This window comes from Euprymna scolopes, chromosome 2 (genome assembly GCF_053919585.1).
Source record: "Euprymna scolopes isolate OS-2025 chromosome 2, ASM5391958v1, whole genome shotgun sequence".
NCBI lineage: Eukaryota > Metazoa > Mollusca > Cephalopoda > Sepiida > Sepiolidae > Euprymna > Euprymna scolopes.
Genome location: NC_136483.1, coordinates 72,923,790 through 72,938,149, shown reverse-complemented (window position 1 = coordinate 72,938,149; position 14,360 = coordinate 72,923,790). Strand labels below are relative to the sequence as shown.

The 14,360-nt window shown below is 34.7% G+C and overlaps 1 protein-coding gene across 5 annotated transcripts in view; it reads right to left on the bottom strand.

The window, feature by feature from the left end:
* LOC145292325 (kinase suppressor of Ras 2-like) overlaps positions 1-14,360 on the bottom strand; it is a 169,159-nt gene that overhangs the window by 49,943 nt on the left and 104,856 nt on the right. For all 5 annotated transcript variants that reach the window (XM_080138660.1, XM_080138671.1, XM_080138654.1 and 2 more), the window contains exons 7-8: positions 12,192-12,272; positions 2,286-2,350 (exon numbers count right to left, since the gene is read on the bottom strand). In XM_080138660.1, coding sequence (XP_079994786.1) covers positions 2,286-2,350; positions 12,192-12,272 — 146 coding nt within the window. The remainder of the gene's footprint in view (positions 1-2,285; positions 2,351-12,191; positions 12,273-14,360) is intronic.

The window sequence follows — 14,360 nt, the reverse complement described above, 5'->3', positions numbered from 1 at the left end:
GGGCGTGCAATAAGTAATGCCCCTGACCCAATTCCAGTTGTCTGATCTAGCTAAAATTTTGCATGTGCAATGATTTATATCTCTACGGGTTATCTGGCAAATTACAGTTCTGAACTAATTGTGGTTTCTGTTTTACAGGTGTTTGAACTGAGTCAGGTGTAAAATGGAGCCTGTTGAATGTCGAGCAGTGATCCGGTTTTTTGTATTTGAAAGGACGCACACCACAGAGACTTTTGATGAAATGAAAAAAACATGGTGATAATGCCCCATCATATGCCATTGATGAGGCATCTGTCTGTCAAGTTGAAGCTGTCATTTTGGAAGATCGGCGCATTACTAGTTGCCAAATAGCCCAAGATGTCAAGATTAGTACAGGGTCTGTGGAAACTATCATTCATGACCATTTGCATATGCATAAGGTGTCTGCCAGATGGATTCACAGGTTGCTCACACCATTCTAGAAGCGAGAATGTGTAAAGTGCTCGAGGATGAATTTGGAGATGTGCCAAGAAGATGAGTCAAAGTTTTTCAAAAGACTGATTACACAGGATGAAACCTGGGTCCATCACTATGATCCAGAGACCAAAGCCCAGTCAATGCAGTAGAAGCACTTGGACTCACTACCTCCAAAGAAGGAAAGGGTGCAGCCCTCTGCTGGCAAGGTCATGCTCACAGTCTTCTGGGACAAGGATGGAGTAGTGATGACAGATTTCCTGGCAAAGGGTACCACAATTACAGGAGCCTATTATGCTTCACTTTTGAGGAAATTAAGGGAAGCTATCAAAATCAAGAGGCGGTGCAAGATCAGCAAAGGTACCCTCCTTCTGCAGGACAACGCTCTGGTCCACAACTTGCATGTCGCCAGATCGGAAGCACAGGCATGTGGTTATGAAATCCTTCCCCATCCTCCATACTCTCCTGACCTTGCACCCTCTGACTTTCACCTCTTCCCAGCCATGAAGTTGTTTTTGAAAGGAATGCATTTCCCAGATGATGCAGCCTTGATTTCTGAAGTCACGTTGTGGTTGGAGGACCAACCTGGTGTGTTCTACAAAAACGGTCTCCAGAGCTGCATCAAACGATGGGAGAAATGCATAACTCCGGGTGGTTCCTATATAGAAAAAGACTAATAACTGTGTCAAGTTTCGTTGCTCTACTGCTATGGAAAGTGGGTCAGGGGCATTACTTATATCACGTTCCTCGTATATCAGGATATTTAAGATGAGCATTTATAATTTTTTGTTGTATTTTTGTATTATCTGAATCACCGTTTTCATTCATCTTGGATGTTATTCTCACAATGTTTCGGCTAATATAACATTTGCTCTTCAGGTGTATCTTGTCAAACTCAAGAATCTTTACATCATAATCAGGAATTTGTATGGAATTTTGAATTGAACCCATTATTTAATCCATGAGGATTAAGTAGTTCAAGCATTGACGGCTATAACTCTCCATCTCTCTCTCTCTCCTTCGAGGAATTTATGAATTCATTGTTGCTCATCAGTCACAACCTCATTCACACTGTTTTTCTCAAAAGTATTTGATGTATTGCCACAACTTCTTTTGCAGTTGTACAGACACTAGGTTGCAGTTTCTTTTTGTCTGAGTAGTGCCCATACTGGGCCATTGTCCTGATCATTGTACCCAAAAGGATCTTCTGCTCAGCACGAGATACAAAACCATGAATAGAATTATTCCTGATTGCTTCCGTATCACATAAGTCACCTGCTTTCCATGACCTTACATTACCCTGATCGGGGGTGCTGAAGTGGATTCTTAACCTTGCCCAAGGATCTCCCACAGACTAGCAGAGGGAAGGAGGCACTTAACTTTTCCTTTGACAACAGCACTGTCCTGGCACCCTATTCAGCACCTAGTATTCCTAAATTGTCCCTAGTCTGATACTAACCAGGCTCATCGTTGCTTTGGCAGGAACCACTGTCAACATGATTAGGCCATAATAATTTCAATGGAACATAGATTGTGTAAAAGTCTTAATTATATTCTTGGTATCATCTGTACTGAGGACTGAGACATCAACCTTTAGAAGATTGTCATTTTGAAGTAATTATTACTTAGCACTTTATCTGTTGCACCATGGAGTCATGTGCAACAAGATTTGAGAGTTTGAGAATGTGACAAGATGCACCTGAAGAAAATCGGGGGTTACATCGCCTGAAAAGTTTTAAGAACAATATATTGGATAAGAACAGTTTTCTGACTAATCCAAATATATATTTCTTTTTTCTTTTATTTAAATATAAAATGAAGTTTGAACTTACCATCTCTGACAACAGGGTTACAGATTTTAGGTGCTCGACTTGCACAATCTCTGTGATATTTTATCCTGAAAGCACAAAGTATTAATACAATGCTTTTAACTTACAATGGTGATTAGAGAAACTGATATATTATGACTATAACAACTAAAATAAGAATATCGCCCCCCCCCCAAAAAAAATATACATACCTCATTTGTTCATCTGTTGCTAGATAACAGAAAACTTATTTAAAACATTTCTACCTTTATATACTGAGTGTTTGGGATAAATTTGATAATTTTTTTTTTCCAATTTAGAACCATAAGTATTTAATAGTAGCCAAGTGCAATGAATAGCTGTTTCTGATTACTATTGGTGGGTTTGATAACTAGATTATGAATGACTAAAAAAAGCGTCGGTATATTGCAAGAGCGTAACTGGCATCATGATTCATGTCAGATTACAAAATCTGGAAATCTTAGCTGCAGCTCTGTGCTTCTTGAATACCTTGAAGGCAGTGAGACTTGAACTGGAGAATTGTGACAGATGTAGAAGTAAAGGCTAGCAGGAAGAATCATAGCAGACATTCTATGTCTGCATAACAAATTCATAGAGAAACTGAACAAAAAAAAAAAAAAGAAAAGGGATGTTTATAATACGATTGAGTAAAGGCAATGCAAACCTTGGCAAGAAAGACTGCCATCAAAATAGTAATTATAAAGAAAGCACTAAACAAGGATCTTTACTTTTCATACAAGAGTTACAAAGGCCAACTATTCACCACCAAAGATAAAGTAAACAAAATTTTGTTATTTATCTTTGAGCTCTTTGATTGTCATCTTTGATTTTTCTTCAATGAAATCTTTATATGCTTTCTTTACACAGAGTCTTATAGATGAAAAACATGTCCAAACCATATCTTAATACTAAGCTTTATTCTAATATTTGTATTTCTTCACAAAGTTATTCCAAAAATATTTCTAAAAGATTTTATTTTAAAGACACTCCCTCCCAATAAAGTCCATGTTTCACTTGCGTATAAAGCAATAGAGACTATTGTAAAGTTTTAACTTCTGAGGTGTTGATATGTCTATCCTGCCGTCTATCTTTTTTTGTTGTCCAAATGCAGAAGTTAGCAGACTAATTAAAATTTTTGTGGCTCGACTTGCAGTTTTGGTGATATTTTATCCTACCATACCGAGTATTGAAGTGGCACTCACCCGGCTTCCCACAAAGGAGGAAGTTTCATGAGTATGAAATTCCCAAGTGGTCCACAGATGCATGTATATCCTCATCAGGGGAGATAATAGATTTTTGCACTCTTGCAGGGAGGTGTCAACGTCCTCCTACATATAGCACCCAGTATTCCAAAATGGTCACTGCTTCGATACTATTTAACTTCAGTGATCTAACAAAAACCAATGTCAATGTGATGCCATATATATACATTTTATTCTGAACAACATAAAATATTAATACAATACAGAAGATGTAGTTCTTGTCCAGAATCCCCCTATATTAACAAAATAAAGAAAAACCTGTATGATGTAAATACTTACGACAAAACAAATATTCCAAAAATCATGAAAATTGATCAAGTTTTAAATTGATTGATTGATTGATTGATTGGTTTTACGGCATATCAACCTATGTGGTCATTTAATGCCGGAGTCCTTTTTTTTTTTTTTTAACTTTTTTTATTGGGAGGGGGGGAATGACTTTTTCAGCCTTTCCTCCCTTTTTTTATAAAATTGAACTAAGAAATTAAATGTTGTATTTATACATGGATGTGTATATTTGGATGACTTTAAATTTCCTTAAATTTTCTTATATAAATTTACTTTCCTTAGGTATGCTAGAATATTTGCTGAGTTGACCTTTTCAAAAAGGTCTTCCATATTGCTTTCTGTATAATATAATTTTCTAGTTGGGGCAAGGTCATCACACCCAACTAGGATATGTTTTACTGTGAGTGTCTCCTGGCATGGGATGCACTCTGGCGCCGATTCTCCATTTAGTATATAAGAATGAGTAAAGTTGGTGTGCCCTATGCGCAGCCGAGTCAGTATCACATCTTCTCGGCGTGATCTCTTGATGTCCGGACATCGTTCCTTAAGTTCAGGTTTGATTGAGTATAATTTGTTGCCCTCTTGCTGACTCCACCGCAGTTGCCATTTTCCCTGTATGTATGCTTTTATCTGGGGTCTAAGATCAGTATGTGGAATCTTAAAATTGTCAGTTGGAAGGTGAGAAGATCTTTTTGCAGCTGTATCTGCCCTGTCATTGCCTTTGATCCCCACATGGCTGGGGATCCAGACAAGAATAATGTTTTTAGTAGTTGAAAGGATATTGATTTTTTCTATTAATTTTGTTGTTAGTGGATTTTCTTGTTTTTGATTTTGTATAGATAATAGGACTGATAGAGAATCTGTGAGAATGATGAAGTTTTTGGTGGTTTCCTCTGAAATTATGTTGAGTGCTAGATCGATAGCTATAGTCTCTGCAGTGAATATAGATGCTTCATTTTGAAGATTTCTCTTCATTGTGGTTTTATGGTACGTTGCTGCACATCCAGTGTGATTGTTGCTTTTAGACCCGTCTGTGTAGATAAAGGTGTAGTCTGAATATTGTAATTTTAAATGTTGAAGTTCGTCGTGGTATTCAATAGGGTTTATGGTAGATTTGGACTTTTTGTTTAGGTTGAGTTTTATTTCAACTTGTTTCATGGTCCATGGGGGTGTTTTAGGCAGTATGAAGTTGTGAATGCTGGAGATTGGAATTTTCGATTCTTCAATGCTTTCCTTCATTCGGAGCCCGAACGTTTTGATAGTTTTTCTTCTCATGTTAAAGAGTTCTTCATATTTAGGATAGAAGGTACATTGGTATGCAGGGTTGTTTGGGCAAGACTTCAGTTTCAGTAAATATTGAAGGGCTAACTTTTCTCGCCTTAGATCTAGTGGGGGTTCGTGTGCTTCCGTGTATAGACTGTTCACGGGGGAAGTTCTGTATGCTCCTAGGGCCAATCTTAGGCCAGTATGGTGAATAGGGTCTAGGCTTTTTATATATGATGTTCGGGTTGATCCATATATGAAACAACCGTAGTCTAGCTTTGAGCGGACTAGTGCTCTGTAAAGTTTAAGGAGTGTTTCCCTGTCTGCACCCCAATCGGTATGTGCTACCACTCTCAAAAGATTTACAGCTTTGTTACATTTTTTTTTCAGATAGTTTATGTGTGGGATGAATGTTAACTTTTTGTCAAATAAAATCCCTAAGAATTTGTACTGGTCAGTAACTGGTATGGGCATTCCTTCCATGGTTAGGACAGGATCATTATGCATGTTCTTTAGTTTGCAGAAATGCATGCATTTCGTTTTTCTTTTGGAGAATCTAAATCCATTCTCTTCCGTCCATCTCATTACTTTGTTTAAGCACAATTGAAGCTTCCTTTCTATTATAGATATATATCTAGATCTACAGCATATTAGGAAGTCATCCACATATAGGGAGCAATCTACCCCAGGGTTAAGGTTTTTTACAATGTTGTTAATTCGGATACTGAACAGGGTCACTGACAGTATACTCCCTTGAGGTACTCCATTCTCTTGTTCTTTCAAGTCCGAGAGAGCTGTGCCAACCTTTATTCTGAACCGTCTATTTTTAAAAAAATTTTCAATAAAAATTGGCATTCTGCCTTTTAGTCCAAGCGCCTTCAGATCCCTTGTAACACCGTACTTCCACACAGTATCGTAGGCTTTTTCCATGTCAAAAAACACTGCTGTTAAATGTTCTTTCTTTACAAAGGCTTCTCTGATGAAGGTTTCAAGTCTGACTATATGGTCTATTGAACTTCGGTTTTTCCTGAATCCTGTTTGAAATACTGTAATAAGATTCTCTGTTTCCAGGAACCAGATTAGTCTTTTGTTTATAATCCTTTCCATGGTCTTACAAATGCAGCTTGTTAGAGCTATTGGCCTGAAATTCAATGGATCTGAGACATTACTTGATTGGGATTGGATGTTTGAGTTTTCAGATTTGGGGATTGGTATTATTGTGGCCTCTTTCCAGGTCTCGGGTACGTTTCCACTGGACCATATAATATTGAAAATTTCAAGTAGGTATTTCATTGAGGCTTCTGGAAGTTTTTTGAGGATTTCATATGGAATTTCATCGGGCCCTGTAGCTGTGTCATGGGATTTGGTTAGCGATTCTTTTAATTCAGGCAAGGTAAGAGGTTGGTTGTATTTTTCAGTATTTTGTGATTTAAATAGAATTTTCTTTTTCTCTTCCTTTTCTCTAATCTTTTTGAATTTCTCTGTTTGTCTGTCACATGATGAAATTTTTGATAAATTATCTGCCAGGTTATTGGAAATGTCTTTTTGATTGATGTATATTTTGTTGCCTTTAGAGATGTGGGATATTGGTGTACTACTACACTTTCCTTCTATTTTCCTCATCATGTTCCAAACTGTTTTCGCCTTGGTATTCACATTAATTTTGGATATATAATTTCTCCAGGTTGTTCTTTTGGATTCCTTTATGATTCGTCTGGCTTTTGCTCTGTTGTTTTTGAAGAAATCCAGATTTTCGCTTGTTGGATATTTTCGAATTTTCTCAAGGCAGCTCGTCGAGCTCTGATGGCTTTTCTGCATTCTTTTGTGAACCAAGGTTTGTTGTGATTGTTGGTTTTGGTTGTTTTAGGTATGGTATTATTTGCTATGTTTGTGAGTGTTTTAATGAAGTAGTTCAAATGGTCATCTTCATCATTCTTTTCGATAATTAATTGGTTTTTGCACTGTTCCTGGAAGTCTTCCCAATCCGCTTTATGTAGGTTCCATTTGGGTGTTTTTTGTTCAGTGCTAGTACTTAGACTTTCCAGGATGATTGGGAAATGATCACTCCCACAGGTGTCATTGTGTACTTTCCAGTCATAGTCCATATATATGGAAGGATCACATAAGGTAAGGTCAATGGCGGTGAAAGTACCTGTTGCTGGGTACATATAGGTGTAGTTTTGATTATTAAGGAGGCATAGATTATTTTTATTTATTATGTTTTCTATTTCTTTTCCTTTTTTATTTGTTTCTTTACTTCCCCATATTACATTGTGACTGTTGAGATCTCCTAGTAGAAAAAAGGGTTTAGGGAGTTGTTTTATTAATTGAGTTATCTCAGTTTCGTTGATTGTATCTTTTGGAGGGATGTATATTGAGCAAAGTGTTATAGTTCTATGTAGAGTCACTGAAACTGCAATTGCTTGCAAGTTTGTGTTTATATTTATTTGTCTTTGAGGGACTTCATTCTTCACAAGTATTGATGTGCCTCCAGAAGCTCTGTCCGTATCTTTATTTATGTAGTTGTAAGATGTGTAGTGTTTTATGTTGATGGTATTATTTTCTTTCAGAAAGGTCTCCTGTAGACAGACAAGTGCTGGGCTCATATTTGTTATTAATAATGTGAGTTCATTTTGGTTTGCTTTTATCCCTCTGATATTCCATTGTAATATTTTGTTCATCATTTGGAATTGTGTTCAACTTCCATCGTCTCCAATCCCTCAAATCTATTTTCTGTCGGAGTCCCTGTTCGAGATATAGATCGGGATCTTTCTTTTCCTGTTTTTGTTTGTTTTTTTTTTTTTGTCTGGGGGGATTTTTGATTCTTTTCTGGCTTGTGATGTGTTTGATGGTTGTTCGGTTGTTTTTGTAGAAATGGTTTGTGGTTTTGTTTCTTTTTGTGGTTCAGTAGTGTCTTTACTTAATATTATCCTTGGATTGGTTGCAGACATTGCACTATTCATTTTCCTCATTTCTTCTAATAGTTCTTTCATTTCCTTTATTAGTTTGCTTAGGACATCAATTTTCTTGTCAGTTGTATCTGTTACATGTATATGACCATTTTGATTGTTGATTGGATTAGTTTTTTTTGTTGCATCTGCATATGTTTTAGTTTCGATGATTTTCCTGGCCTCTGGGTAGGATATATTCTTTATATGTTTTAGTTTGGTCACTTCTTTTTCTCTTTTCCATATTTCGCAATATCTAGAGCCAGCGCCATGGTTTCCCAGGCCCAGGCAGTTGGCACACTTGAAATCTTTTCTGCAGTCAATGTGTGGGCCACTTTCTCCACATCTTCCACACACTGGTAATCGTGTGCACCGATCTTGATGGTGTCCAAACTTCTGGCACTTGAAGCATTGGAGGGGGTTTGGAATATAAATTTCTACATTTATTTTCATATATCCGACTTTCACTTCTTTGGGTATGGTGAGGGAATCGAAAGTTAGTATATATGTATTGGTATCGATTTTCTCACCGTTTTTTTTAATTTGAACTCTGCGAACATCTAACACATTCTGTTTCTGTAAGTTTGTCCGGATTTCCTCCAAGGGACAAAGTGCAAGTTCGTGGCTTTTCACTACTCCTTTGCAGGTATTTAGGGTTGGATGTCTGTAGCATTTGACTTTGATGTTTTCAAATAATTTTAGTTTCAATATTTCTTTAGTTTGTTCTTCGTTATGGGTTTCTATTAGTAGGCTGCCGTTAAATTGTTTTTTAATAGACTTTGGTTTTAGAGTTTTAAGATTTTTTTCAATTTTAAAAGGTGATAGTTTGCTCAAAGGAGTTTCCTCCATTGATTCTATTACTACGAATGTTGAGTTCCTTGGTTTTATCGTCTCTTCGTCAGAGCTACTGATGTCAGAGACATCAGAGTGGGTTCTCTTTGGGTGGTTGGGTGGTTTTTGGGAGGAATAAGCCATATATTTTGTTTTCTTTTTTCGTCATCTTTGTTCCCCACCCACCTCGGAGTCCTATTTGGGAAGAGCCTGGGGGGAAACCCATTCGCCCAGCCTCTACAGGGATACAATGATGATATAACCGACTTTGGTGGTATCATAATGATTATCTGTTCTCTCTTGATATTGCTATGGGATCTGTAGCAATCCTGAGGGGTTTACAGCCTCGTCATCGATATTCACACCTAATCGATTGACCCTCAGCCACCGCTTTCCATCATATATTAGGGAGTAGGGTTATTTGTGGGAGAGGGGGGATGTGTTGTATTAGTAGTGGGTTTTTGGAATGGGCAATATATGGTGGGGCTTGGCGTGACTGGCCGATTGGTCGGATCGGGCCTCTCCGACCGCCCGTCTAATCGAAGTAAGGGCCAAAGTAATGTGTTGCGGTGCCTAAACTTCTATGTATCCTGGTTTAGGTTCGCTCAATCACCAGGATCACGTCCTAAGACTTTACGGGTAGCAACCCACGGCTAACTGGTTGCCCCATTGAGGGATTTTTACCCTCTGCAGGGGGACAGTCGGTTCGTTCTCATGCCCTACCGACAGGGCAAAAAAATAAATAAATAAATAGATAATTTAATAGAATATATTTGATTTCTTTTTCTTTCTTTTTTTGTTGTTTCTTTTCCTTTTTAAAATCTGTTTCTATTTAACCCATAGTTGGGACCCTAACAGGTACTACCACTCCGGGTCAGGGTGGACCTGGGAGCAATGGCAATTAAGAGGTGGCTCCACACTCCCCAAGCCCGTAAGCTGGACCTCACCATCGGATATAGTTTAAGGTCATATCCAGGACCGGGAGTAAGGAAGGAAAAAATAAAATAAAAAGGGGAGGGAGAAAGGCTGTTGTTTTTTTTTTTGGTTTTGCAGAACATAATTAAGTTTTACAAAAAAGATCAGAAAACAAAAAAACGTCAATGTAGGTGCATTTCGTCTCAGGAAGCCACAGGGCAGCCTGATCTGGTAGCACCAGTCAAGTTTTAAAATAAGAAAATCAAATCTTATAAGTCACGAAAGAACGGCTGTCTCATCTGCCATTTTGAAAACAAGCTTTTTTTAGGTAAAAAAAAAACATTTTTAAAAAAGGGAGATAACTCATCAATAATTCAAATTTGTGAAATTTACATGGTAATGGCTACACCTTGCCATTAATCAACTAAAAATGATTTTCTTTATATAAATAAGAAAAAAACTACTTGATCGATTTAAGTAATTTTTGGAATATGATATTTTCGTTTCATCATGGATACATACATCAGATTTTTCTTGATTTTTTTTTTTTTAATATAGGGCTTGCCAAGAACCAAAGATATTTAACCTAAAGTGATAGTTATATGAAGGAGGTTTAAGATACTGAAACATAACTAGAACACGGCTTGATCAGCTATGAGAGTGTGCAACTGATAATGAGAAAAAAACCTATGTCTGTACTTTTTTGGAGGTTTGAGGAGAGTCCATGGAAGATTCTAGTGCTAGTTGGTTGGAATGATTTCTAAACACAATTTTCAAAGTTCATCAGTAATAGTGGTAAAAAAAATAAAAAAATAAAAATACATAGCAAAATACATTCTGATTTCATCAACACACATTTGGACAAAATTAACAACTCCTATTTTGTATTTAAATTTGTTTGAACAATGACATATTTGATTCAAATTTTTTAAAATACATAATTATTCAAAAGAAATCTATGTAGTACTGACATTCAAAAATTACAGATTTTATTAAAATTTAAATAACGTTTACATAGAGAAAAAGTTCACTTAATAATCAACAAATTTTACATCAAGACCTAAAACTATCTTAAGGACCAACAAAATTAGTCAAAATGTTTGATTGTTTATTAAAAGAACAATATTATTCCATTGTATAGGTAGGTTGTATTCCACATCCAGTGATAAATCTTTGAAAGTTAAAACCATAGAAACTGATATATCATTTCGGTTATTTTCAGCTGAACCTAATGCACTAATTTTTCGATAAATAAATTATTTGAGTTCTTATCAAAAGGAGACATTTCAGAAAAACTTTTATTATTTGGATTCTTCGCGTTACCATTCTTATCTTTAGTATTATTTGCACAAATTTTCAGTCGATATAACTTCCAACCTTCTTCAGGTATACCTTGTTGAACTCTGGAATCTGCAAGGAATTTCAAACAGAACCCTTTATTCAATCCAGTGGATAACATGCTCTTATTCTATTAGCCATGAGTGGATAGAAGTGCTAAGCAATTCGCAATTGTATTTTTAGTGTTATCTGCATTAAGGATTAAACTTTTAACTCCTAGAAAAGTGCAAAATTTAGTTGTAATTTACACTCTACTGGAGATTAAAGATTCAATCCTTAGTGGGTGACACTAAAAATACAATCATGAATTGTTTAGGACTTCTACCCAGTCATGGCTGACAACATTTTGAATTACATACAGATTCCTATGTTCAATAGAAAGATTCCCGAGTTCAACAAGATACACCTTCAAAGAATTCAAATATTATGAATTATCAATCCTCATCTAAAAAAGAATTCAGAAGAAATCTTTTACTTCAATGCAAAAGTAAAGATAACCATTATAAACATGAGATACTGTTCAGTTTTGAATGCTATGTGATGTTAAGAGCAAATTTTTTTTTTTAAATCATTTCATTTGAATTCAATAGAAATTAAGAAATCATTTAATAGCAATTCTAAAACTTTTCTTTATGAATGAAAAAAGACAACTGATAATACTTACAATATTGGAAAAGATAATCAAGAAAAAAAAAACAAAAAAGAATTTGAAAACATCAAAGTATGCAAGAAAATTTTATAGTAGTTCTGGTCAACAAAAAACAATATCATTTAAAATTTTTGCTTTCTTAAGATTTTGTTAATCTTAATTCAATGAACATCAGGCTCTTAGAATTTCCAAATATCTGATTCCTTATTTTAAAATCTTCCAAGACTGTCTGTTGAGTCTCTGGAGTATAAAAAATCTAATTGCGACTCCTTGCATTCTTACAAGTTTGACTTGTTCCAAGATATCCGACTCCGCAACACTGCTGAATATATGTGTTACAGATTTCTGAGCATAAGCGGCAGTAACTGTCAGTAACAAGTGACGAAAATACAGACAACAATGACGATTTACTTACCTACAGTCTTTACAAATTTTTCCTAACAAAATATGCTTTCGACAGTAATCACAGGTCCCAGGCACAGGTTTAGTAATAAATCTGCATTGAAAAATAAAAGTACAAGTCACAATCAATTAGCATGAACCATTTTTATTGAACAAACAGTTAATGTCTTGGATACAATTCCCAAAATAGAGTGTTTATTTTTCTAAAAGAAATATTTAAGGTGAATCAAAATAAACATGATATATTTGATATTTTTTCATGAATATTTTAAGCAGAAAAAAATTCAAAATAAATTTACATTTCATATTGCAAAAATAGAATAAAATAAAAAGTAAATTAAAACCTTTGTATTTAAAATTAAAGTAAAAAAAAAACAAAAAAAAAACACAAAAAATTAAATAAAGACAAAGTCACATTCTTGAAATCATCTAGTAAAAGATTTTGCCAGGATGAAATTGTCAGTGAAATTGGCTAAAGTCACACTCCTTGCTCATCAGCAAATGATGAAACTGTACTAACTCTAAATTTTTTTTAGAAAAAAAATTAGAAACCCAATTTAAAAGCAAAATACATTGGAAATATATCAGAGTTAATGAATAAGTAAAATGTCAAGAATAAACATATTACACTATATGACCATAAAGAAAACTTACCCTCTTCACATGTCCATATAGAAATAGGCAAAAATTGGTTTAAAAACAAACCAAAACTAAAAGAAATAAATTACAAACTAACAAAAATTCCAATGAATTAATTAAATGGTTAAAAATTGTAAATGTATGCAATTTGATATAAAAATAATTTTATCCAATGAAAAACAATATGTATATTCAATTAATGAACAGAAAACAAATAATATTCAAATATAGCATAAAATTCAATGAAAAAACACTGCAAATAAAAAACGAATATTGGTACTAATTTTGATGTTATCTAGGAGTTGTATGATGACTCATAAATTTGTGGACAAGTACATAAATGAATTATTATAAATAATAGACAGAACAAGGAAATCTGTATGTAATATGTATTTAGTTGACACAAGACTGCCCTTGGAATTGTAGCAAGTATTAATTGCAATAAAAAACGTGCTAGGTCAAATTTTACAATTTGAAGAATGTGTTGATGAAATTTGAATACAATATTGTGAGAGTTGAAAAAAATAAAGAAAACTAATATAGAAATTAGTTAAGGAATGCACAAAAGCAAATTGGATAACAAATATGTCTGTCACGGTTGTTCTCACTGAGGGAAGAGTGAGGGGCTTGGAGCTGTCCACAATGCATGAAATAGAAAAGTGTGAGAAAGCATTGTAACATCAAATGAAGCGTTGAAGATTTTTTGTGTTTTTTGAGTTTTCTTTTTAAACTGTAAACCAATTGACAAGATAAAGATTCTTTTAGAAATGCCAGGAGAATTTTGTGATGGAAAGACAAGTACTTTCAATGTGTATCCTCTTTTATTGATCTCCCTCTTGCTCAGGCTTAATGATAGCAATTAGCAGTCTACACCAACATGTTGACCAGGATGATTTTATTAAAATGAGGAGCAAATTCATAGAACCTTATCTAATTAAAAACTACTATTTGTATTTTAGTCACATGACTAAAACCTTGGTGAAAATTATGGGAAATTTAATCATCCATTGAAGATACTCTCACAAGATATTAATACCTTAACGAAAATTATTGACTTGAAGTTTGATAACTTCATGATGATTGGAAAGAAAGGGTATCTGCTTCAATCACAAGGGTAATTGTGCTGACTTCCATTTAAAATATTTCAAACAAATCAGATTTTTCCATTATCTTTTCAAATCTTATTTGAAGACAAACACATTTGGTAAAATAATAAAAAAACAAATAAAACAGTATGATTTACGCTAAAAAATTCATGTGAAAACAGTGCATTTGATTACGAGCCACACTGCTGACTTGTGAGTTGGCCGCACAATAAAAATACACCCCCCTCCCGAAAAATGCCCCACATTTTAATGACAAAGACATTTCATTGCATAAGACATTTAGTTTTACTTATTTATTTACAATATTGAAATACTCATAAATATTTTAATATTATTTAATTATAAAACTCTGTGGACTTTGCTTGCTTGCATTTTGTCTTTGATGATCTGGCCATTCCATCTTTTAAAAAAGAATTAACAGGTGAATTTGTGGCTCT